At 45.6% G+C, this 26,858-nt stretch overlaps 1 protein-coding gene across 1 annotated transcript in view; it reads right to left on the minus strand.

Moving 5' to 3' along the window:
- The window catches only part of LOC149348212 (uncharacterized), a 136,859-nt gene that overhangs the window by 4,339 nt on the left and 105,662 nt on the right, over nt 1-26,858 (minus strand). Inside the window, exons 2-3 of the mRNA XM_089585768.1 lie at nt 12,573-12,681; nt 432-785 (exon numbers count right to left, since the gene is read on the minus strand). Coding sequence (XP_089441894.1) covers nt 432-785; nt 12,573-12,681 — 463 coding nt within the window. The remainder of the gene's footprint in view (nt 1-431; nt 786-12,572; nt 12,682-26,858) is intronic.

A 26,858-nucleotide genomic window follows, 5' to 3' on the forward strand; every position in this document is an offset into this window, starting at 1 on the left:
GCGTCTCTCATAGCCTCAGTCGCTTTGGGACGTTAAACCCCATAAACCAAACCAAACCAAGCCTGACATCTTAGGAGATACACCGACAAAGCACACAAAAAAATTATTCTGTATTCTACTTTCGCGGCCACATCGATTGATATCTTGCGTGTCCCGCCTTTTTCGAGTGTGCGTGCAGTTAAGAAAAAACGCAAAAGTTTACAAAAGTGCTAAAAAGAACATTCGTTTTCTTGATGCCTTGCTCCCCAGTGGGTTGGCATTCATTGCAGAGGATGGTGCAGTGTGTCTTCATGATTTTAGGGTTTTTAGGTGAATTAGTTTGCCCGACAACGCAGAAACAAGTTTCTTTTTATCAGCTAATACACCATAAACCTGCGTTCTTGAGTGTACATCTGGTCTTACAGTCACGATCAATGGCTCACCGGGCTCACCTGAGTCGATGGCAAGGCGGCGCATGGCGGGAAACTCGAAGCTGCCTCCGGTGTCGAGGATGTCCAAGGCGACGGTGGCGCCACCGCCAATGTCATACTCCCCACGGTGAAACTCCTCAACAGTGGCGCTGTAGTCGTGCAGGAACCGGTCGTGCAGGAATCGGTGCACGATGGCCGACTTGCCCACGCGAGGTCCCCCGAGAACCACAAGGCGGTACTTGTTGGTTGCCGCCGAGGCGTCGGGACTGACGCTAGCACTGGAGCTGGTGTGGCCGTGCGAGCCAGTGACGCTGAGGAAGGAACTGCTTCCGCTTCCGGTTCCTCGGCCACGCAGCGACCCGTGAGGGCTCATTCCTGCATGGGCGGAACGAGAAGACCGGCAAAGCGTCAAAAATGAAGCACTCGCAGGGTGGGTGGAGTAATTGAACCCTTTGACAGCCAATTTTGTTCACATACGGTCACCGCTTACACGTGCAATGGCTACTATGGTGTGTTCAAAATTTAGCGCATACTGGAAATGCACCGATGACGATGATGTTGTTGTTGTGACTACAGCCTTTGGAACGGGTGAACAGTGCGTATAAAAAAAGGGATAAAAATAGAGGGAAAAAATGGGGGCGGGGGGGGGGGGGGGATTACACAAGTTGAACACACAGAACATAAGGAAAGAGGGGGTAGCTGTCCCACTTCCGTTGTCCAGTAATGTCGGTGAACTTCACCGTTACAAACAGGTGGCACCATCTCTTGCGGCTTAGAAAAACCATTTCGGTTATGTTTCCCTCCTACGGCTAAAAAAAAAAATTCTATCTGGTTGAATGCTCCGGGGGTTTACGATCCGGTACTGGCGTAGCTTTTTTTTTTCTTGCGGGCGCGCATCTCCTCCTCTTGTCGAGGTGCACATGAGATGATTTTTATCCTCGCTGAAACTACGCTTGTTTTATTGCCGGCGCTCACTGGTGGTCACCACTGTCCACTTTGTTTACTCAGTTTTGAGTTGTTCCGTTGCCCGTGGTCGTTTCGTTGTGGCAGCGCGCGCCTTTTATTGCCATGGCGATCACAGTGATGGATCCCCATACGTGAAGTACCTAACAAGTACCGAGGCTGAGTCAGAAGACTACAGCCAGTCATCGAAAGATGAATTACACGCAATCGGTACCAACTCCTAGCCCACGACACCAGCAACGCCCCTTAAGCGGGCGCAACTTGACGCCATGCAGCGAGACTGAAATACATCCGTCCTATTTTTTTTTGCTATTTTGTACCTAATTTATAATTTTGACTCCTCAGTGAAAATATATTGACGTTGGAGGCAAGTTGTCAGCCTAGCAGCCTAGATCTCAGTTCAACTGGAAGTCAACAGAGACGGCATAGATGCGGGCCAGGAGGAAAGCCTCGAGGACAGGAATGTTGGAGGAAGATGGACTTGTGGCTAAAAGGGAAGAAGGTTGGTTGGTTTTTTGAGGAAACGAAATGGCGCGTAATCTGTCTCACATGTCTCGGAGGACACCCGAACCACTCCTTAAGGGAAGGGAGGAAGGTGGGAGTGAAAGAAGAAAAGGTGCCGTAGTAGAGGTCTCCGGAATAATTTCGACCACCTTGGGATCTTTAACCTGCACTGACATCGGACAGCGCACGGGCCCCTCTTGTGTTTCGCCTCCATCGAAACGCGGCCGCCGCGGTCGGGTTCGAACCTGGTAACTTCGGCTCAGTAGCCGAGCGCCCTAACCACTGGGCCACCGCATCACGTGACTGTATTATAAAACGCAACGAGCACTTTGATGCAATTTTTCAATCAGTACCGACCATGAATAATAAAAAAAAAGAAATTCTCACTTGATAGTAATGGCGTTCTGAGACGCCTAATGTAAAAGGTATTTTCCTGTAATGTCAGTAATGGTGTAGTTAGAGTGCTTGTTTTAAATAGATAACTAACGTGGCGATCATTCGTAACGACAAAATTCGCTTAAAGCCACCCTGTTCTGTTAGGACTCCTCCATTTTTAGAGGTCCTTGCATGCTAAAGCATTCCACGTGGTAAAAAATTAACCCTGCCTTGCGATTGCAGTACCGCCCTCTCGTGATGGATTAAGTAGTTTTCAGGTGCAGAAACTCGCATACAAACATACATCTGGAGCTTTATGCGCGCCACAATTTCACAGCGCAAGTTTGTGATGTCGACATCAATCTGCACTGAAGCGTGACGTATGTCTGTGGACGACGTTTTATAACGAGAACGGTGATCACGAAAGAAAAATTCGCGCCATCTCAAGTTTACCTTGGCCCATCATCATCCGCAATGAGTTAATGCTGTACGAATCACTAAGGGTTTGGCTTTTGGTGGCACGGTCATTTTTAAGGAACTTGGTAGACACAGGCTCCGCGCTAGTGCCTGTATACAGTGAAGAAAATTTTCCAGCTGACCAGGTTGCGATCCATATTAAGCTCAATACTCTAGGAAACAGCAAGAACTCGAGGTTAAGGTGCATTTGTTATCGTGTTTGGTAGACAATTCTAGAAGGATCGGGCTCGGTAGCTCTTGCGGCCACCATGAAATTGCTTCTTTATTTCTTTTTTTTACGGGGCATGAGTAGGATTGCTTGGGGGCTCCCTCGACAGCATTTCTTCGTGAGAGTTCTTAAAGCAATTCCGATTACTTCTCCGACTGACGGCCCCCTTAGGGCTCTTTAATCAAGTTATCGAACGAAGCGAGACCCCAGACGAATTGAGCCTCTGTGGCGGCTTTGAAAGGCCGTTTCTTTCGACCGTGACAGCTGCGATTGGTTCTCTTCCCAACTTCGGAGGCTTTCAGATTCAAACGGGATGGCTCGCCGAGTTCCTAAGTTCAAAGGATTAAAAACGTTCTTCGACTGCTGACAAGGCGCTCTGGGAACGCAACTTTTGGCATTTTCCTCGAGGGGCTGCAGCGGTGGCTCAGCGGTGACGGCGCTCGGCTGCTGACCCGAAAAACGCGGGTTCGATTCCGGCCGAGGCAATCGAATTTAAATGGAGGCGAAATTCTAGACGCCCGTGTACTGTGCGATTTCAGTGCACGTTAAAAAACCCCAGTTTCAAAATTTCCGGAGCCCTTCACTACGGCGTCGCTTATAGCCTGGGTGGCTTCGGGACGTTAAACCCTCATAAACTTAAACGTAAACTATATAGAACATTCAGAGAGTATCGAAAATTACAAACAGGCGAAAGAGCCCTCGGCCCTCACAAAAATTTTTAGACAGTCTATAGACTGTCCATAGACTTCTGTCTATAACGTCTATAGACGCTGTGTAGACAAATCCTAGAGAACAGTCTATAGGTAATGCAAATGCTATAGACAGTCTATAGACCAATCTGTAGATTAGGTTTGGTTTGGTTTATCGGGTTTAACGTCCCAAAGCGACTAAGGCTATGGAGACGCCGTAGTGGAGGGCTCCGGAAATTTTGACCACCTGGGGTTCTTTAACGTGCACTGACATCGCACAGTACACTGGCCTCTAGAATTTCTCCTCCAAAGAAATTCAACCGCCGCGGCCGGGATCGAACCCGCGTCTTTCGAGTCAGCAGCCGAGCACCATAACCACTGAGCCACCGCGGCGGCCAATCTGTAGATTAATAGCCATACACTTTCAGTAGACTTTTTCTATAGACAGCCTATAGACTATGAATAGAGAAAAATAAACATCCATAGGAAGACAAGAGAGTCTATAAGAAGCGTATAGACATTCTATAGACCATTTTTATTACCATTTTTATAAGGGAGGGGTTGTTCATGAACCGTGAGCAGAGTAGAGATTATCAAAAAGCGAACATTTCGTATTCGGCTAGGCTAAAATCAAGCGAAAAACGTGAATTCAGTCATAACAGCCCGATAGTTTTCAGAGAAACGTGGACTAAATGGTTTGCTAACCTGCTTATAGGAGTCTAGTACCAGACACTCAATTGCGATCAATTTATTAAAGAAGGACGAAGCATACTATGAAAAGAATTTAATCTGCGGGAAATGAAGAGAGAAAAAAATGGACGGGGCGCTTAAGCTCCGCCTTAAGAGTATGACGCGATAGTGCTAACGGGTTAATGCCCATATATGCGGAAGTGATCATTCTAGAATTGACGTTCATAGATTCATGCGAGTCCTCGTACCCCTCATGGCGCAGTGTCAATTCAATTCAATTCAATTCAATTCTTTTTATTATCATTTCTTCAGCACAGTACACAACATCACTGTCTGGATCCTTAGCCAAAGGCTAGTTATGGATCCATGCAATAAAAGCAAAGATATTAGTGAGGACAAATGCTTTCTACATGCATGCCAAAATAATACACATAAGAATGGTGGAAAAATGCAAAGCGTACAAGCAAGAGGGTTCAAATTACAGAAATACAAGAGGGCTCACTACAAAAAAATAGAAGAGTGTGCAAAAAAACATGAAGGCAGGAACAGCATTCTTTATACAAAATAAACGCAGTTGCCTTAGAAGTGATTATTCAATGACATATAAATGGCAAACCCAACATAGACACTACAGAGAATAATAAGAAACAATCCCAAAGCGATTTGCATTGTAAATCAGGTAATTATTTGTGACAGAAAAAAGGTCTTCAGTGAAATATAAGGATTAGACGTTGCAAAGACTGCACAGGGAATTTTATTCCAAGTTTTTACCCCTTGATACTCGAAGCGGCGCTGGCCATAGTCATTGCGAGATGTAGGAACCCGAAATCTTCCCTGTGCTGCTGAACGGCTGTTAGTTGAGGCTCTATGGAATGTGTTCAAAGGAAAGGGAGAGGTGCCGGAGAGGACTCTTAGTACGAGTAGTGCAACGCGAAAATCTTGAAGCTGCAATGCCGGCATTATTTGGAGTCTAAAAAAAAAAGTGTTGCAGCGGTTAAGCGATGCGCCACTGCCCTGGAATGACAGGTGCTCCTACTGGTTGCTCTTTCCGAGTAACCTCTCGCGATCAATTATTTAACAGCCACCTGCCCCGGTGGGCAGTTTCCTCACAGTCCGGTGGGCGGGTTGTGATGACGTCATAAGGCCACGACCATGATGGCTTTTCCGGGACACGGACTCTCTAATGCTGTCGCTTTAAAAAAAAAAAAAGCCCTAATTATGAGCAAATGTTGGAGGGAGGCCTCCAGAGGGTAGAACGTCGTAGATCTGCCATCATTATGCAGCAAAATTCACGCTTTCGGAATAACTCTAACCAAGCCAAATACGAAGTGACGACTTTCCAGTCTATTAGAGGTGGATGAAGTTGTCTGTGAGCAACTGGCATGCACGCTGGCGTATCTGTTTTTCCAGGAAATTTTTAGAAATGTTGTGCACACGTCTATACCGCACCATTCTTCACTGTACCTACCCTTTTTGTCGCCGGGTAAGGATCTCATTGCCAAAGGTGTAAACCCGGATGCCTAGCTAAGTATTTAATAGATTTTTTTTTCAAGACAACACAATGGCTCTTATTTAACCGGATTCCACTGAACGCCCCCTGCACATTGTTCTTAACTGCGGTTCCAGTCAATATAATACAACCTCTCGACAGCAAATCGTTGCTCCGTGGGTAAAATTCAGGGCGTTTTACTTTGGAAACAGCGATGTTTTCTCACGTTATGATTGTAAAACAGTGCCATGACGGACTCTATCGGTGACATTTCTTAAGATTCTTTATGATCAGGCTGCTTACGAATATAAGATATTCACAAGTAGATTTCAGCATTTTTTTTTTAAGTTTAAAGCGTGTTAGAGTTTGTGCCTCTTTGTTTATGTGAGCTTTTTTAGCATTTCCGTTAGGCCGACAAAAAGGGGCAAAGAAAGGGAAAGGAAGGACTTCTTCTTTCTCTCTTCTCTTCACTGCCTTGAAACGTACTATGCTGATGCCAATGCCAGTGTCGATCTTTTTTTTTTACCTCAGAGTATGTGCCCTCATATCTATCCATTTAGATAACATGTTATTCAAATCTCCAGAGTAGTACTGCCAAAACTCTCTTTAAGAAGGTCGATCTGCATACCAACAGTAGTACAGGTCGATGCAAAGTCAGTGGGAGGAGCACATATCGGAAAACTGTGGGCGTCATTCCCCGCTCACATAGCAAGCGATATAGCTAACGGCTAGTCCGGCACCAACCTGATCTCAATATGCACATCTATAATTCAGCAGCTCTTGCAGTGTTTAAAATGCGAGCCATTCAGGCCTGGGCACGAAAGCATGCGTGAGCGTATAGAGGGTCGGAATAGACGATGAAGAGTGATGGTTCATGGTTAGCTCTCATGTTCGCGAAAGTTCAAAGTCCTGGCGCTTAGTTGCAGTTAGACTTGGCTCACTTTGCATGCTCAGAAGCTTAAGAACATCAAACGGGCTCTTGCATGTTTGCTGAGCTCCGTCCTTTCTCCGTTTCAGCGGAGACATCCGATATACACCCGTCTTTGTTCCAATACTTATCTCAATGACCGTTTCTGTACACGTCTCATTATGCTCGCAGGATCGACGTCTCCGGCATTTCGACTTCTCCTTCCAACGTCTCATAGCCTGAGAGCTGCGAATGCTTATATATGATTGGACGCGTGGGAGATGTAAGCGCGTGGATTTGAATAGCGGACCTTTGTGTGAAAAATGGAAGCTTCATTCGAAATGCAAAGCTTTTTTTTTTCTTCTACACTATCTTTTCTTTATCAAAATATCTCTACGATGAGAGGGTACGAAGCAGGGCTTTGATGCCTTACGCCTCGTTCTAGCAAAATGGAAAGGAGGCAAGCAAAGCCTAAATGCACCAAGACGCGGCAAGTAGGGCAATGACGCTTGCTGGCTGAACGACTGGAGGCTGGGCGAGGAGTGTAACGAGCTAGGCGCCACGTTGGATGACTCTTCTCGGCGCAGAGTATGGCGTTCCCTTGGGCGAGCGCTGCTGAAATCGACTTTTGATTACTTTCGATTCAGCGCTGAAGCATGTGGGCTGTTCGAGAGTCGTATTCCGAGCTCTAGTTGACGTTGCAATCAGAATGTCAATCTGCGAGGGTGTACGGCTTCTTTATAAACGTGCATATAGCACGTTATAGAAGCTGTGCGTATTATGTTTTGGTGCTGCAGGATGTGACGTAGCCAGTGTGACGTCAACTAGTGATGTACATGCTCTGTGCGCCGGTGCTACGGGTGCTCGACCAATATTAGCGCGAGCTCCGACACAAGAGGCTTTGTGACTATCCCTGGGGCTTTATGATAAAAAAAGAAAAACAGTAATGCGAATCTGGGGGGTAACGATTACTTTCCTTGTGACATATTTCGCATAGAAAAATGACTTCTATGCGACGGAAATGGAAGGTAATGAAAATTAAAAAGTAATGGAAATAACTGCCCAGTAGAAAAACCTATAAAACCCACAAGGTGTAAAGGCTGCCAAGCGAAAAATGACCAGCGGAAAAAAAAAGAGAACTGGTGCTAAGAGCATAGTCAGATGGTTATTTATGCTTTTTTTACTGGATTGGAAAAGAGAAATATATACTATATAATACCCCAGATAGAACATATTGTACCTGACTTTATCCGACATCTTTGCCTTCTTCTAGACCCCATTTTACAGAAAGATGTTGTACCGACCGTTGGACAACAGTAGCCCATTCCCAGGAGTAAAAGGAAATTAAAGTTAGCCAGAAGTGTGTACGCAAATGAAGAGCGTTCGGCCAAGTGCAATGCGACTAAAAATCGCATGCTCCAGATACCTCGCAGTGCATTGACAAGCAACAGGTAGTCAGCCAGATGCGCGGGCGCACATTAAAACCGTTCGTCCATATAACATGCAACTTGAGAGCGCGTGGTCTGTATTTCGATGCGAGCCGAATGCCCGCAACGCTCCCAGCATTTTCACTGAGAGGAAATACCCCTAGGCTTTTATACTTTCCCTGCGGTAGAGATGTGACGGCCACAACTACTCCAATAGCTGCCGTCTGCCGCCAGGATCCTACTCTCGCCTGTCTGGATCACATGACTACATATACCCGGTCCACACGTCCCTTAGAGCATAGGCCCATCTACCACCGTGTTTCGTGGTTCTTGACACCTGCCACTTGACCACCTGTAACTTCTTTACATGCAACCTGCCCACCTGCCCAACTTGTTTACCTACAACCTGCCCACCTAGGTAACCATCGTCCGCCTGGTGCCCAAATGGAACAGGTCAGTTCATGAGTTCTTTCGATTCCGGAGCCTTCATTGGGCTGCACCTTAAAAGCATGGTTGGCCTAATAAAAAAAAAAATAAAGAACGCGCCTGGCTGTGCGCACGTAACAGTAAGGCAGTGCAGTTTGGTTCCAGACTCGGCACCGCCCCTAGCCATGCGCCCAGATTGCAAAGAAGCCCAGACGGTATCTACCTTGCGAAACTGCGTGAGACAAAGAGCGCTGTAAAAACTCCCACTTTCCACCTTCCTTTCGTCGAATGATCGACAATGATAGTTGTTGAGAGGGCCGAAAGAAAGAAGATACTTATTAAAGGGAAGTGGTGCGACAAGTCATCATCATCAACACGTCAGTTATGCTCAGTGTGAGCTTAACTCCATCGTGCGCCTACTGCGACTCTTCCTGTACCAGAAAACACCCTAGTCTCATCTCAGTAACAACATTTGCAGTGCTGATGAGTTGGTTTACAATTTTTTTTTACATTGCAGAAGAATTCTATCATTGTGTGGCCCCCTTTTACTTAACCTAATTACAATAATGCCATCCGGCGATATTGATATTGCGAATAAATTACAAATTGTATAATTAATTGAACAAATAGAATAATTCATCCCACAATTCGTTCCACAAGACTGTATAAAGCGCAACCGGATGCACCCATGAAGTAACAAGGACGTTATTCAAATCATAAGGAGCGTAAAAAAACTCCGGAAACGCAGAAAAATAAATCACAGCAGTCGAAGCACATTAATACAAATGCTTAAAACAGAACTGAAGCCAAAAATGAATGAAGGCAGAAACTTTTATTTAAACAGAACTTCATCAAAACTCTTTAAAGAAAACCCATCGAAGTTCTTAAAGGTGCACTGAAGAGGAATCTGAACTTGTCTTTTTTGCCGCGGGAACTCGATCTACACGTTCCGAGCTTTCTTAGAAACTGCGATTTACTGCCCTGTGTGGCGGTGGGCGGAGTCGACCAACGCGTGGAGCGGCTTTCACACAGTCTCGTGGAGGCTTTGCTTTCGCTTTATTTAGTTTTTTTTAGGTTTTCATGAATAAATAGTTTCATTCGCAGATAATATAGACGCAAAATAAGCCCGAAGAAATAAAAATACGCGCGGACTATTTGCTACTACGGACTACTGCGTATTACTCCGCCGATGACAGAGCGGGAAGCCGCCACGGGACTGGGTGAAAGGCGCTCCACGCGTTGGTCGACTCCACCCACCGTACGAGGCAGAATTAAAAAAAAAAGGCGGGAGCCGGACGTTAATTCGATTTAATTGGGGAAATCGGCCACACAGGGCAATAAGTCACTGTTTCTAAGAATGCTAGGAACGTGTGGATCGAGTTCCCGCGGCAAAAAGACATGTTCAGAATCCTCTTCAGAGCACCTTTAAGAACGGCACTTCGGGCTGCTCATGATTCTTCATCATTCTTCATTAACGGTCATCTCTGATCTCATTCCCACATTATTTCAGAAAGATTCAAGAGCTATTTTTTCTTTGTGTTTTGCCACGAGAACGGCACCAGCCCCTCTTTTTTGTGTCAATGACACCTTGACAGGGCTGTCTGCACTTGTTATAACTTGCACTGGTTTTCATAAATTATTGCTAAAAATTGACACGACTGAAAGTTTTGGTCCAGACGGAGTGTCAATCGTATTTTTATAGCGGTACTATCAAATCTGGTAATAAACAGCTAATCACTAACTACAGGCCTATATCATTGCTGTCTACTTGCTGCAAACTTCGAACACATCATTTATAATCAAATCATTCAGTATTTAACAGCAATCAATTTTATATCCCATCAGCTGCATGATTTAGTAACGGGATTTTCACCAATAATAAACTTAATAGAATTATCGTAAGACACAGCCACAGCATTGAATTGCCAGTTTAATGCCATCTTCATCGACTACTCGAAAGCATCCGGTACGGTAAGGTATAAAAACTGCTCCTTAAAATTGCTGCCATTTTTCCTGGTCATAAAGTAATTGATTCGATAGAAGACAGCTTGCATCTAAGATTTAAAACCATCATTTTTAATCGAAAAAACTTCTAAAATTCAGGTATTGACAGGATTGACGCAAGGCTGAGCGCTAGGGCCACTTTTTTTATTACATATGTTAATGACATCATTCAACTAATTAGAGGTAAAGCAGTGGAAATACGCTTATACGCAGATGACTGCGTTCTCTACACTAACATCAGTGCCATTCATGATCAACAAGTTCTGAAAGGCGTCTTTTCATTAATTTCAGGCTGGAATACCACATGGCACATAATCGTCAATTTCTCCAAAACTGTTTTAGTGACTTTTACTTACAATAAACAGCTTCTAAAATTCACGTATAACACACAAGGGTACAGTCTAACGCATTTTAACAAATTCAAATGCCTTGGCATTACTGTCACGACCAACCTTAATTGGCATAATCACGTCGACGTAATGTGGTCAAAAGAATTGAAAAAACATAGATTTCTAAAATTTACTTTAAGTGTCGTCACTAAGCAATGCAAGTTAACAGCTTACAAAAGACTAAGTAGCCCTCTTCTAGATTAATGCGTCTGTAGTGTGTTCACCTCCTTTCGTAAATCTTATCTCCAAATTAGAATCCGTCGAAAGAAAGGTAGATCGATTTGTTTACAACCTCAATGACCGTAGGTGTTCACCATAATCTCATACACGCGCATTATCACAGGAACTATTGTCCTATCCATGCACTTGTGGCCGTCTTATCATGCTGAACAAAGTCGTACACGGATCGACTAACATTCAAACGCCTATCTCACTGATCGCTGCTACTGCGTGAGTTCCCCGATGGACTCACCTACTGAACATGGTTCCTTCCGTCCCGTTCTTTGATTATCCTAAATTTTCTTTTTTTTTCACGCACTGTGTAACTTTGAATAACTCAGATGGTTATATCTTGTTGTCGACTACTCAATATAAGAACTTCCTTACCATATTACTTGACATCGTTCTAATCAAATGCAGTTATCAAATGCGGTTATGTCTCTAACAAAACAGGTAGCAGTATTTGCAAATAAAAAATAATAAACACCCCTTACTCCGTGTAGTCCCCTGCTACGTCTCCCTTCTCATGAAATGCCTAAATTAAGCAAGGATATCGCTGGCTTTCATTTGTTCCTTGACCCCCCCCCCCCCCCCCTTCATTATTCCTGTCTCCGAAAGGTGTCCCTATAAGTGTCCTTGCAATACTGCACCGCGTTCTCTGCGTTTTAAAGTCAGGCTTTTCGTTATCTTCCGAGCTTTTACTCAATAAGGGACTACTTTGACTTACCAAGAAGCTCTCAACAAATAACTTGTCGAAGTCAGTCTAGCAGGCCAATTTAGGCTGGCGTAAATTGAAAGGCTGTCTTGAGTATGCCGCGTTAACTTATCGACTTAATACCTGTGCATTTTCGCAGTGGTGTACTCATTAGTTTCGGTTCGTTTGCATGTATTTATACCGACGCCAGACATAGCGAATGATCTTGGTTCATTGAAACGCTGCGTGCTGCAACAATGTTGCCCGTGGGTGCAACGTGAACTCTACGCTAGTTCGTGCGACTAACTTTCGAATGATCATTGCTTTTTTCTTGCTTCCCGCGTCTGTGCTGACATAGTGTGTGATGCGTACTGCGGTATTTTCTGATTTATCCTTACTATGCCAAGTGAAAGTGGAGTTCTCTTGAACGCTTTATTGAAACAGCCACCTCGTGCCAAGGTTACAGGATGTACACTCCAGATCACAGATGGCTCTTTGTCACAACTGCGCACGCTGGCTGGTGACCCCCTGTTCCAAACCTTTTGGGTTGTTTGAAGGGAACAGGATTGCACGTAGCGATGACATGCAGCTGCGTTAGGCGCTCTTTTGTCTGTGATAGCCTTCATCATCGGACGAGAAGTAGAATCTACTACGCTGAGAAGCAATTACACTGGCAGCGAAAAAAAGTTCGCGGCGCTTACCCGGCATGACGTCACCGCAGTCCACTGAGAAGGAATGCCGGCTCGAACGGCTGGGCGTCGAACTCCGGTTGGGTGAGAAGCGCGGCCTCACCTTCGGCGAGCTGCGGACCTGCGAGCGTAGGAATACAAACTTTGTATGATGAAGCGAACTTACTGACTTTACACCGCCCCTCTGATGCGAACGACTAGAAATGAGACCTATGAATGGTAGATTAAACAGTGGCCTTATGAGTGTGAAACTTCTCAAACCCTTCATGATTACATGACAACGCATGTCACGTATTCAAAGCACACACTCTAGGCTACTACATTTCTCGTTTTATATAAGGCAATATTTCATTGCATAGTCAAAGGTTACACAATCTGGCTATCTTTCAGTCTTGAGCCCACACATTCCTTAAGGTCTGGATCTGCTTAAGTAACAGGACCAGTGATCAAGGGAATGAACCCTGGACGTTTCGCTCATGGACGACAGTGGCGATGAAAGCCTCGTGTACAGGGTCGTCCACTCTTAGTTAGAATGCGCTAGCGCATGGCCGTGCTCTTTGGAGGGTCACTGCGTCCGAAACGGCTGCCCATCGAAGCGAAGTGGCAGATGACGCGGAGCACCACGTCCAGGTACACCTTCTCCTGCGCCACTTTGCGGCGATGAGCGACTGTGTCGCACGTGGTGGCCCTCTGAAGAGTGCGGCCATGCGCCAGCGGGTTCTAACTAAGAGTGAACGCCCCTGTACGTCACGGAAATCCTGCTGTATTAATCTTGGTGTAAAAGAGCGCCTGGTCAGACACGAAAGTTTCACTTTTTATTATCTTGTTTTTTCCCTCTGAGTGCAGAAAAACGGCAGCCCCTTTAGACCACACGACAGGATGCAGAACTGTCGAGGGCTGAAACCAAAGGTTAAGATTAGAGGTGACGTTAACTACTGTCAGAAGTCGGTTTCGCCGTGGTTCTGGTTCGCCTGCATCAAATTCTAGTTTTCACTTCTGACTTAGTACACGGACGCGGACGACTTTGAAAAAGCTGAGGGCTACATGAACCACTACCCTTGATCGCGTGTAACTGTCCTCTCGTAGAAGCAAGAAAAAAACAAAGTAAAAATTGACTTATAAAAAATAAGCTTAATGGGGTTCAGACATGTGGTAGTTATCCTCGAGCCAGAGGAACCAGCTGATCACCTCAGTAGTTACCAACAGCCCCAACGTTTGGTTGAAACCCTCGAGATAGTGTCGTGTCCTGTCACGTAATTCAAGAGAGCTCTCCTTTTACCAAAGAAAGCAACAACAAAGCAACGTATTAGACAAATGCTGAAAGAACAACTTTACTGGAAAAAGAATTACAAGATAAAGACAGAATCACGTCCTTAACCTCCAACCTTTGAGAACATTCCTTGTATAGCCGCCGTTAAGTAATAAAAAAAAGCTTCTGGCAGTAGCCGGAACGACAAAGTCCTTTGCCTACTTCTTTAACAAAGAAGAAGCATGAAACACGCAAAGAAACGCCCAGGCCTTCATTAGACTTCTTGACGACCCTCTCATCTTAACAACAGCTTCTTTTTTATTTGCCCTTGGCTTTGTTGCTTCTCTCTTGGGCCTCAACTTCGAGCAGGGCGGCTAAATTCTCAGAGGAGGATGCTGTAAATAAATCCTGCAGACAGGATGAAGCAGAACACAACAGTGGCTGCTAGTCTATATTTAACATAGCCTCCGAGAAAGCGCCACGGGCCCTTTTAAATTTTCACGTGCGTGGCCGGCCGTGCTGCCGGTTCCGCAGGCGGCCGAGAATTCCCAGAGCTCCCAGTTTTTCGGTCTTCTTGGTCTCATGCGCGTCACGTAAGGCAGTCTACCGTTCGCGAAACTTATCCCCATCCCAGAGTCAAGGTCGGGACGGCCGTCGCCCACGCAGCAAGCCAAAGGGACGGAAGAGGAGGTCTGCCACAGGCGCGCTCGTATCTAAATTAAGTCCAGCGCCATGATGTTTTGTTGAGCGCTGCAAAGAAACCGACACTGAACAGTTATCTGGACCAGTCGTCTATGATTAAGAAGCCTGATAAGAGAGCTTGAAAGATTGTGCCGGCTAGCCTGAATCCCCCTGAAACTGAACCCGCTAGTACTTGCCCATGCACTTCACAGCAAAAAAGAAAAGAAAAAAAGTAAGGGCTTCTTAATTGAATTACATGTTTACAGGAGCGTAAATTGCTGGGCTAGTTGGTTCATAATGTTGTCAGGGTGGAAACAGCGGAACACAGACGCAGGAAAAGAAAAAAGGAGGAACACACAGCACACCGCTGGACTTGCAACTGATTTATTGCCAAGAAAACCGCCACATTTAACTGTTTCCCTGAAAAGAAAGTTATATTCTTTATCCGTGATAAAAATAGAGGGATCGCTGACACACGTATGAGTGTGCGCTTGCGCAGGGAAACATTTAAATGTGGCGGTTTTCTTGGCAATAAATCAGTTGCAAGTCCAGCGGTGTGCTGTGTGTTCCTCCTTTTTTCTTGTCCTGCGTCTGTGTTCTGCTGGTTCCACCCTGACTACATGTTTACAATGCGTTAACACTATAAATATTTGTGGACTATGCAGAGATTTGAGCAGCTGCGAAGTTTCTGGCCGGAATATAATTTTTTGTTGGAATGCTAGAAATTATTAATAATAATAATAATTAATAATTAGCCATTTTAAAAATGTTTTATCTTTTTTTGGGGGGGAGGAGGGGGGGGAGGCAGTTTATTCCGCGGTTACCGACACCGTCAGCCTTCTGCATCCTCGCCCCTACATGTGGAGAGTGGATTACACTCTCTCCACTTCATCACCTGCCAACCGGGGCAGGTGATAGAATGCTTTTTCATGTGCACAGCCTCCCATACACCGACATTGGCGGGTGCTCACAACGCTGTAATAAGAGCGAAACGTGCACCTGAAAATAGGCCTTCCAACCAATGTCGTCGACCTACTCCTTGGAAGCGTTATGTTTTTTTTTTGTGTGTGTGTTCTTTCTTTGTAGCCTTGTCGAGTTCTTTTCACTTTGGGCTTCTGCGTGAGAAGTGACTAGGCCTAGAAATGGTCATGATTAAGCGTGACATTTTTTACTATGTTCCAGATTTCTGGTACTGTTTAAAACGCTTCAAATAGAAAGTGCGCTACAGACTTTGAATGGGTTTGTCCAAGCGCTAGGACCATTTTGACCTCGACGAGCACTCCGCGAACTTGGAACTAACGCAGCCGAGTTGTTCTCTTCTTTGTTGGCACAGATTCGCCTAATAAACAAATTGTTTCCGAGCCAAGCCCGCCCACACGTATGTTGCCCGCGGCGTTGTCATAGCCACATGACACTTATATCAAGACGTCCCATTCAACCCCCTCGCACCTACGGTCGTTATTGTTTCAGGATTGTTGGTAGGGTATCGAGACCGCACCTGGTAAGGACTGTTTACGCAATTCAACCGTGCTTGTCCATCATTCGTAGCTGCCTCCCGTCACCTCACGGATTGGTCACTTGCAAACCATAGATTTCTTAACCAGCTCTAGTATTCTGCACGGTGTGTGAAAATCTAAAAATAAAAAAATTAACACAGAACTAAAAAGGCTCGAAGTATTGGCCGTACCGTAACTGTGAAATTGTGAGTAAAGTAGCGTTTATGGATACATCTATGAGACGAGATACGTCGCCTTAGTCTCTGCGTAAGCCTTTCAGCGCATTGTTTCTGTTAGCGTTGCCAGGAATGACTTTAGTGCATTGTCCGAGGGGCCCACTTGCACTCAGTATGAATAAACAAGGACGACATCAGAATTCATGCATATCTGAACAAAGACCGTGTCCACAGAACAACGTTAAGCATTGATAAAACCACACTTCAGCGTGCAAGCTCCGCAGTAGAGAAGAAACAAAAGGAAGACACTTAGTGTCTCAGAGATAGGCGTGTTTTTTAATAAAACCCGCAATTAAAATGTCATTGATGCTGTTTGAAATGTTGCTGGATCCGATGGAGACGCCACAAAAGAACTGCGAAGCAGCAAACATAAAGCCTTCCCTCCTCCAACTCTTCCCCTAGTAGTCGTGCTTAAAGTGTAGCCCTCATTCCCAGGAGGGAAATATATAACAAGATTTAAGTACTCTATATCAGTAGTGTTGAATCTGCGGGAGCGAATATTCAAACCCTATTAAGAACCACTTCAGATGAATGAAAAACACGTTAGGCTTGAAAAGCTCATTAAAATCGAATTCGCAGAACACAAGCGCTATACTTTCAGGCCCAACTCTTACATCGAAGAATAATATTTTAAAAATGGGCTAAGCTTCAACACGGGAATGCTAATGCACCTGAGTCCAGCGGGACGTTAGAACGTGCCCAAGAGTGCATTGCGGCCCTATTAAAACGATTTGCGATTCACTGAGGCATATTTTTGTCAACGTTACGCTGTCTTAAGTTGGTTATAGCGATCAAAATTGCTTTAGTGTAAAATACCGCCAGCTTTAGGGGCACTCCGAGCTTTAATTATGCATTTTAATTTCCTACCCAATTCAACCCCTCCATTGAATCAACAGTTTACAAACGACTTCAGAGACATCAAAACTCTTGTCCGTAGTCCTCTAACCGGAAAATGTGTAGTCTATGATAAACGTGTTTGAAGGGCCATATAAGGTTGATCTAAGATCATCGCGGCTGGTATAGAGGCGCTGCTAAAAAGGAGAAGCAATATTTGTCTTGGTCTTCCAGTTTTGTCCTCAGCGTTGGGTTAATTATAACTTTAATCCCTTCTGGCTTTGCTTGCCGATCGCAGAGAGAATACTGTAGAATATTTAGAGCTTCAGCTCTTAGCTCCTTCCTCCGTTTCACGCCGTCGACGTCGGCGCCGTCCGCAGCACATATAGTGTCAAAGCACTAAGGCAATTTGAGCCAATAACTGCACGGTGTGTTTGTGTTTTAGCGGGAGCGCCAGCAGTGAAGACTTGCTTCGCGAACGTGGCTGCGCATCCAGACGTTGCGGCCAGTACGTGTGTGCATAGAAAGCAGGTGAAACTGTGTGGAATGGGCATAGTGCATGCACCATTCCACACCATGTTCGACGCTCGGAACCACCGTCACAGTTATTTTACAATCATGTGGTATTCGGCTTCGGTTTCTGCGCTTTGAAATGTCTAATTAGCTTGTCATTGCGTTCCAAGTAACCACGATACAAACCGCAAGTTCACCCGGACATATTCTCGTCAAAGTTTTAATGCTTTAATAAGTTTTAAGCTTTAATGCTTAATGTTCTCTAGTTTACAGACGCTACTGCTAAATCAAATAAATCATAAAGCTTCCACTGTACAAAAACGGATTCCAGTCTTCCAACTTTAAACTTTTACTATCAATTTCTCAATTGCAGCAAAATAATGCTTGAAAACAGCGCTATCTTAACCGATTCAGCCGATGCAGGCCTTCGGAAGAACCGAAGTTTCTGCAGCTTTTAGAATGTTTTGTAGACTATCTGTCATACTTAGGAGGAAACATAAGAAATGGTTTAGCTAGCTCTTAACTAGGATTAAAGTACGTTTCACCGCAAAGCAGGAGCGCGGCTTCAGGTTCCTCCTCTTGACATTTCAGCGCATTTTTTTTTTCTTCGCGGTAAACCTACCTTTATCCATTTAAGAGCTGGTTTAATCCAGTCTTGAGTTCCCTCCAAATATGACACGTACTGTACATAGCTTTCTTTCGCACATTTGTGGTCTTATGTTTCTTTTTTCTTTCCCGACACTATCATACTCTGACAGCCTGATTTAGAATCCCCATCGGAAGTCTGCTTCCTTAACCTCGTTTTTCAATGGCGTACTTTCCAAAGTCTACATTGTTGCTAATCACCCGTCCGCTTCCAAGGGATAAGGGGGAGGGATGGTGCTTGATGTGCGAATAAATGCAGGAAACCAGATCTAAATACCAACTTCAGGGCTACGCGATCAGTACCCAGACGGAGCGCTCGTTTACTGCGTACACAAGTGCGTCATGTCGATTTGCAATACAACAGAGTAATTAGAGAGCGCCCGATTCTAATCACAGCGCGGAAGCGAAATCGCTGCGTGCGTTATCCGCTGCAAGTATGCCGCAGAGAGTTGCTGGTAATGGACGCTCTCCTTCGTAGCTGAGCCAGCTCTGAACGCGAGTAACGCGGGCTTCGGCACAACCCCCTCGGCACCATACGATTGAGGGTGGGCTTGGAGTAAACATCTTCACCGCTCCATTCTCAGTTCCGGTTTAAGAAAAGAGGAATAGAAATTACACTTCGAAAACGCAATGAGAGGCAAATGAGACAACTCAGGTTTTGCATATTTAGTGTTATGCAAAACTGTGGCTGGAGTACGGCTAGTTGGCATGCAAGTCGAAAGGCTTTTAAACGCATCACTGACGTCATCGCCAGTTGGTGTTTGTGACGTCATGAAGCGAAGGACGTTTAGGCCAACTAGCGATGTTCATCGTGATCGTACGGGTCAGACATAGCGATTGCGCGGTGACCCGAAAGTCACGTGATTGACTAAGGAACAAGTGGAGACACTATCAATTCACACTCATACCCAGGCTTATTTTTATTTCACTTTACTACGGAATGTATATAACATCAATAAAACGGAGAGTTGAGCTAGTTGGTACATACTGCTGGGAAAAAGCAGCGCTGAGACGAGGGACAAATAAAAAAGAAGAATAAGACAACAGGACCGGCGCCTGTCCTGTTGTCTTCTTCTTTCTTTGCCCCTCGTCTCAACGCTGTTTTCGTCTCAGCGCTGTTTTTTCCCCAGCAGTATATAACATCATAGAGGTCACTGTTCGACACCTAAACTACTGCATTAAAAATACAAATCTCCTTTGTGACTTGTACTTAAAGACTTCATTGATTACATGAAAATCAGGTGCTTCCTGTCCAGCTCATGCGCACCTGCACAAAACACGCGACGCATTCAAACACACGTGCGCGTTGAGCGCGAGCCAGCACACAGCCTGCCGCCATTATTTCGTTCGCCTTTGTCCCGCGCGTGGAGACTGATTTCTAAAACGCGTTTCCGCAGACCCGCTGCAACAGTTTAGGGGAACAAAGTACCACGGCTGTTAGGCGTGGGATAGCAGTGCGAGCGAATTGCTGCGCCCAAATGTCAAGCCGTGCCTCCTGCCTGACAGACGCATGCGCAACGCGCATCGCGAGCCAAAGCACGCGACTACGACGACGAGGAAGCGGAAGCTTGTCGACACAGTCGCGCCGTCGCTAGCAGCGTCGCAGACGACGAAATAATGGCGCGCGCTGACATTTGTATCCACTCACTCCTCCTCTCCCTGCCTCTCTCCCCACCGCGCCCCCTGTCGCCCACTTCCGTTATGACTGGCTGGCTTGCGTTCTGCTTTCGACGGCTTTCTGTCAGCGCTAGCGTTCTCTGTCGTTAGCCCATGAGCCAGCTCCCCCCTTCCGCTGTCTGTTCCTTGTTCCCGGACCGCTTGCTTTCCTGACAGAGCCTCCAGAATGGGAATGAGGTCCTAGTTTTGAATTTATTTTTACTTTCCGATTCAGAACAGATATTTTGGATTTTCTCCAGTTGTCAGCTCTACGTTCGAGCTTTTGATAGCTGGTCGCAGTGGTATGTGAGACTGGAGTTTGGTAACGGAGAACTTGTTCGCAACCATTTGACGGCCACTGCTCGGAGAACGTAATTTCTTTCTTTATCGAAATAAATACAAATAAATATGAAAAATGTTTTCGGTTTAGGCATCTGGCCGAAAACCAAAGAATTTCATTTTTGCATAATCCAGGCCCTCAGTGACAGAGAAGGCAAGATTAAAAACCCGGCTCAACCTTGACTTCTTGAGAATTCTTCTCAAGGGTTGGTGTACCGGCTATAGAGTATTAGAGAGCCATGCCTTTTATGCCGAAGGTAGTAGGTGCTACTGCTTTGCAAACATCACGCCCAACGACAGAGGCGGCGCCTACTAGTAGCAACAGCACCAAAAATGAATGAGAAAAAAGCGAGAAAAAAAAACAAAATAGATGCAACTCCCGAAGGGCACACACCTCAATGGTGACACAATCAGCATCGATCTTTGCAGTGAAGTCACATTAAAACCCGTCCGTGACATGCGGCAGAAATACGTTTTCAGATGCATGTCTTTTAATGAGAACTATGTCTCACTAGGAGTGCCGAATTAACAAAGCTATGTTTTAATACTTCTAACTTTTCGAGACGTACCGAAATTATTGCAATCGAACACACTTCCTACGTACGAACTAAGTTACTTCGAAGCAGCTCATAAGCTCTGCCTCCCTCATTGCGTATAGCAAAAGCATACCAATACCAAACACACATAAAAAAGCAAAGCAATCTGAAACAAGGAGTAATTTATTCCTCCCATTTTGTGGCATGTTTTCTAAAAGCTTCTGGTTGGTATGATTCACGCAGACGTCGAGTACATAAAAGGAATCCCATTTTCTGATGGAAGCCTTTCAATAGCAAAACACGTGAACTTACGAGCATAAAACGTATAAACTAGAAAAACAGATACAGCATCACAGAATCATAAGGCTAGCGTTTGTACGGCAAACTGTACCAAAAGACATTTCCTACTGCTCCAGAAAGGCACGGAAATGTCATTTGGAGGAAGGCCACGCGATCGGAAAACTGCGACAGAGAATGAAGAAGGAAGGAGAGTGTGTATGTTTTTTTTTTTTGTGTATGAGGAAAGGAAAGGAGCGGGCGGATGCTAGTGAAGGCTTCTCATTCATTCAGTATGCCACTAAGTACGAACTCGACAGCGTCTTCGTAATGAGTTCAGAACCGAAACCGGCCATTCCCGAGATCATTCTCGTGCCTGGTAATTTCTTTTTTTCCGCGCAGCAGGAAATGGATGCTTACTTAGGCGACGGCTGAAAAGATCAATGCGGGTCTTGTTTTCCTAGCGGGGGCCCGTCATTTATTGCCTGGCAAGAAAAAATAACAAAGCTGGACGTTGTTGTTGGTTTATGGGTACTTCGTTCTTTCCGGGCTGGCGTTCAAAAAAAAAAATAAACATCAGGCTTCTAATTAAGACGCTGCAAAGTATTCCGAGGACAACGGTACAGGCTATCTCCGCCTGATGCTAATAACTTCCATCTCCACATTTCCGTGTCCCCTCTAAGAAAGCCAGAAGGGGTAAGTACGATATGTGGTTGCATTTCATTTCCTCTCAGCTATGTTTCGGACTTGAGATTCGTCTTCACGGAAATAAAATGAAAGCGCTTTCAGGCTAATTATTGTGAACGGGAGCAAAAGAGAAGTATCCCGCCCCATCCAAAATAGCACGCACTTGCAAGTCCCTCAAGATCACAGCATGGTCAGATATCTGGTGAGCCCATGGACGGCGCTTCTGGGGATACTAAGGGGCTGCAGGCATATTTTCACTACGCACTTACCCGGCAAAACTGTAAAGAGCACGTTTCCGGGAAACTTTAATGCGACGTCGTGGTCGTCGTAACACACCAGGCGCAACGTATCACTCCGAATGGTCAGACTGGACTGACGTCACGCAAGGCGTCATAACAACGGGCTGGCTACTCTGATTGGCCAGAATGTCAACAGCAGATTTTGAGGACCACAATAGTGCTGCTCGACGTATATCATCTGCCATTCAAATTAGAAAGTCCAATCAGTCTTCTTAAGCTTTCTTTGTCGAATACAATGCCGTTTTCCCAGCGAAACTTTCTAACCAGGATGATTACACTTGCCTAGAACGAGTCTGAGGCTCTGCAATCCCCCTCTTCCCAACCTAAAATTTTTCGTAGATCACGTGATTACAAGCGGCCCATCTTCCAAGTCCTCAACCTCCATCAGATGTGGACGTCCTAAACGAGAATTCCTAAAAGAACAGGAAAAGAACCAGGAATTTTGGTATATCATATGCTATGACGGCGCCTATGACACCTTCTACGGAAGGAACACCCGCCGCTCCACATCAATAAATTAGGCCGTGGAAGATTGGCACGGGGTTGCATGCGAATGCAGAGTTTCAGTCGCAAAATGGAGGATAAGTCATATACTTTCTGCATATTTTCTGTCTGTAGCCGTCATGGCTTATATATTGTTTCAGGAGGCAAGACGAGAAACGAAGGAAAAGACGGAGTGGTTTAATCAGACAAAGGCCTGTTTGCTATCCTCCTAGTATGGAGGGGAGAAAAAAGGGAGAGAAGGAAGAAAGACGAAATGTCGAATTCGCAGTATGAGCAGTTTCCGCGAAATTTTTATTTCTGTATGATATACACGATGTCGCGGGATCTCTGTATGTATTCCGTCCTTTCAGTATGCGTGTTCTGGGTAATGCATTCAGATTCTGCATTGTCTACGATAAATATATAAAATGAAATTCGCATGCCACATTCGGAAAACGTACGTCATATGGGCGACGTGATCCAGCATTTTTTTTATTATTTTCTGTGGTTTTCGGTATCATCATCACCTTAACTACGCCCACTGCCGGACAGAGGCCTCTCTCATATCTCTCCAATGAACCTTCTCCTGAGCCAGCGGCAGCTACCTTATCGCAGCAAACTTTTAAATTTCATCCGCCCATCTAACTTTATGCCAACCGCCGTGGTGGCTCAGTGGTTGTGGTGCTCGGTTGCTGACCCGAAAGACGTGGGTTCGATCCCGGCCGCGGCGGCTGAATTTCTATGGAGGCGACATTCTAGAGGCCCGTGTATTGTGCGATGTCAGTGCACGTTAAAGAACCCCAGGTGGTCGAAATTTCCGGAGCCCTTCACAACGTCGTCTCTTATAGCCTGAGTCGGTTTGGGACGTTAAACCCCATAAACTAAACTAAATTAACTTTCTGCCGCCTCCTGCAACGGTTGCCATTTCTTTGAATCTCTTTTTAACAACAATAATAATCATGATGTCGTGATAAACAGTTTTAATCACCAAAGGAGCATCAATGAGGCACGCAGTGATGGAAGACTAAATGATCAATTTCTACCTCATAGAATTCTATAAATTTCGCAGAAATGACATAGCACAAAGCATTTTTACATTGGGGCTTTATCGAAATGCGACCGCTGCTGCCTAGTTTGAATCTTATCTGCAACACCGCAGCAAATAAGCTACACTCGGCGGCTATATTAACGCGATAAAAATGCACAAAAACGCGCGGCTTCGAACGCATCCCTCAAAATTCTGGCAAAAAATAGAAAATTACTCCCTTTCATGTCGCTTCGGCAAAGCGCTCGAGAAGGCGTCGCCGCATCGTAATGGCATTTCGTCGCAATCAACCATCGCCTCGAGCACACCAGCGCTACCCGGCGGTAGCTCGGACGGCTTGTCGTTTGAGACGGGGCGTGGGTTTGATAGATGACTGCTCTCGCGTTCCGGCACGGCTCCGGCTTTGAGGAAGTCTAGGAGGAGGCACGACCCTAATGGATTGCGGGCGGAGCCCTCCTTCTTTTCTCAGGTATAGCGTCAGCAGCGAGCAACTATAACAAGGAATCTCTAAAGCTCGCGCCGCGCATCGCTCTTGGGAACTCAGTGGAGCGCCGTCGGATCAAGGGCGCGCCGAACCCCTTTTGAAGCTCCTGCCCGCGTCTTCCCGCCCGGAAAAAGGCGAACAGAAGAATAGAGACGTAAGGGAAATGAACGACGTGCGAGGTTGGGTAAGTTGGAAGGGAATGCAAAGAAAAGGAAAAAGAAAATTCTGGATGCACTGAGCGGACGGAAAGGTAAGACGGGAAACAAAGCATCCAAGGAAGTAGAGAGGAGAGGGGGGATTAAAGGTTTGAATACCGGTAGCTATAAGGGCGCCAGCTCCGGCGGAACCGCTTCAAAAACCCGGAAGTATTAAAATACACGAAGCGAGATACGTACCCAGAAATAAATAAACCGGCTTGCCAGAGAATGTGCTAGTGTGAGGGGAAAAAAATCTACGCACATCCAAGCATGCGGAGCAAATTGAGTGCGAAATGAAAACTGGAAACAATCTATAAAACTTGTAACAAAGTAACTCGATGCATAGATTGACCTTTCGGATGTATACAGAAAAACGAAAAGACAAATACTGGGGCAAGAAGATTATATCGAACGTGGCTCACCTTAGCCGAGAAAAATATCCAATTAGGTTCCCTCCGCACGAGCCTTATCCGTAGGGAGCAAAACGAGCAAAAAGAATCCCCTGGGGACGCATCGGGCTACGATGGCGGTGAATGGAAGATGTTGCTCTTCGTAGTAACAGTAGCGACTCGTACGAGTGTCCTGACACCCACGCAGTGGGACGAAGAACCTACGTCGATTCTCGACGACACTTCCGCCTTTCCCTCTTTCCCCGCTTTCACTTCCTCTCGGAAGTAACAGAATGTATCAGAAAAGCCAAAACACACCTCCCTTGCAAAAAGAAAAGGGGAAGCGAAGTGGACGTGGGAGTCTTCTGAGAGGGGGCGCTTGCCGTCCGCAACCTAAGCCCTTCTTTTTTTTTTTTTCACTCTCCACCATCCCCAGTATCTCCTCTCCAACTAATACCATAATACCAGAATCCGCAGACACGTCTTCCTTGGGTTCTCTGCCAAGGTGCTGTCTGCCTCCCCTCACGTCCAACAGCGGCTGTCGTGGTTTTGAAAATAACGAACACCGAGGAAAAACATAACACAAGGTGTACAGAGCACATCAGCGGTCTCTATGGAGGCGCGAAACGCAACGCAAATACGTCACACAAGGAGTAATAAGAAGAAAAAGGCGCCGAGGAAAGCGTCGAACCATGGCGGTTCTTCCCGTACAGGTGGTGTGTGGGCGTTGGAGGCAGAGGAAGAGAAACTGGCGAGGCACGGCGCGGGGATTGGTCGATATAAGGAGCGAGCGCTGTGTCATTTTTCACATCTTGAACTCGGCTCACTTGTGGTCAGGTACGGCGAATGACGCTGGTGTATTTCAAGAACTAAATTTTTTGGCGCTGTAGAGAGGGCATCTGTCGCACCGTAGAGGGACCGCCGTCTCCCAGAGTGCTCATGCTCTGACGAACCTTTGGAACATAGAGTTTGGATCAAACAGCTCTTCATCTAAAGCAGAAATTGTGGGGGGATGACGTTTTTTACTTCGCATGGTTAGTACTGGGCGCAAAACAGGGATTCTGACTCGGAATCATGGCTACGCGTCGAAGCGGTGGGTGGTTATATCTATTTTTGTTTATGTTTTCTTAGCCACCGTGGTAGTGTTTACTTATTTAACAAATTTTAATAGAACACCCGCCTTGCGTTCGGGAGGTACTGGGTTCGACCCCCAGTGCCACCGGGTGCCTACCGGTTTTCTAATGGGTACAACGTTTCTCCAGTCCTGGTGCTCGGCTCTCCTGCGGTGAAAGGCTTGGGAAAAGAGTCTTGGATCAAACAATTGCGTTGACGGGCCAGTGATTCGGTCCACCTTCAAGCAACCCTAAATTCGACTCCTGCGGTAAAAGCCCACTTGCGGCCCTTTTTGTACCACATCTCTATACCTCTTCCTTCATCATTCTTCCGACTATCCGCCTTGTCTTTGTTAACTATCCACATTGCTACCGTACTTGACCCACTAATGTTAAAAAACGAACTGACCACCTTTATGCATCCATGATATAGTACATAAATTGTGTTCGTATGTGTAGTTGATTCTATGCAGTGCCACTATTTGTTTGCTGTTTTTTCTTGTGTGTCATTATATTACAATTTTCTTTCAAGTACGTTTTAATAATCGTTTGCAGTCCAATGTATTCAATATTGTTTACTTTTATGCTTCTTCACTTTGTACCATCTTTTGTCTGCTAAATATTATAACCCCTCCCCTCACTCAATGTTCCGAGTGTGGAACCTGTGAGGTATTTGTATAAATAAATAATAATATATATAAACGAAGCCACCGATGGACAGGGGTTACGAGCGCTATCATAGGAAGTAGAGATCAATGGATGAAATGTAAAGGAACGGAAAGGATGAAGAATCGTTTTAAGTCGATGTTCCTGGCAACTGCCATCGAAATCATTCCCAGAAATTGTACAGTTCACCAAGGCGTTGAGGCCGGAATCTGAAGAAAAAAAAAACCAAAAGCCCTAAAGAGGTAGATGAATGATGAGGAGATCTCTCATTGTACAACTGGCAAAATAAAGAACCCTGATATTCCACAGTCGTAAATGACACGGCCTGCGCTCCAGTCGATAACGATCACCGCTACGAAGCTGCTCGATGCGCTTACCAGTAATTCAGGTCCGTCCTCTATCCCAGGTTTATTGTCGGATTTTCTTAGAATGAATGGACCGATCTCTCGTGCGATGAAATCGCTTCGCTGGAAAT

The sequence above is a fragment of the Amblyomma mixtum genome, chromosome 4 (assembly GCF_055824585.1).
Source record: "Amblyomma mixtum isolate Tamu chromosome 4, ASM5582458v1, whole genome shotgun sequence".
Lineage (NCBI taxonomy): Eukaryota > Metazoa > Arthropoda > Arachnida > Ixodida > Ixodidae > Amblyomma > Amblyomma mixtum.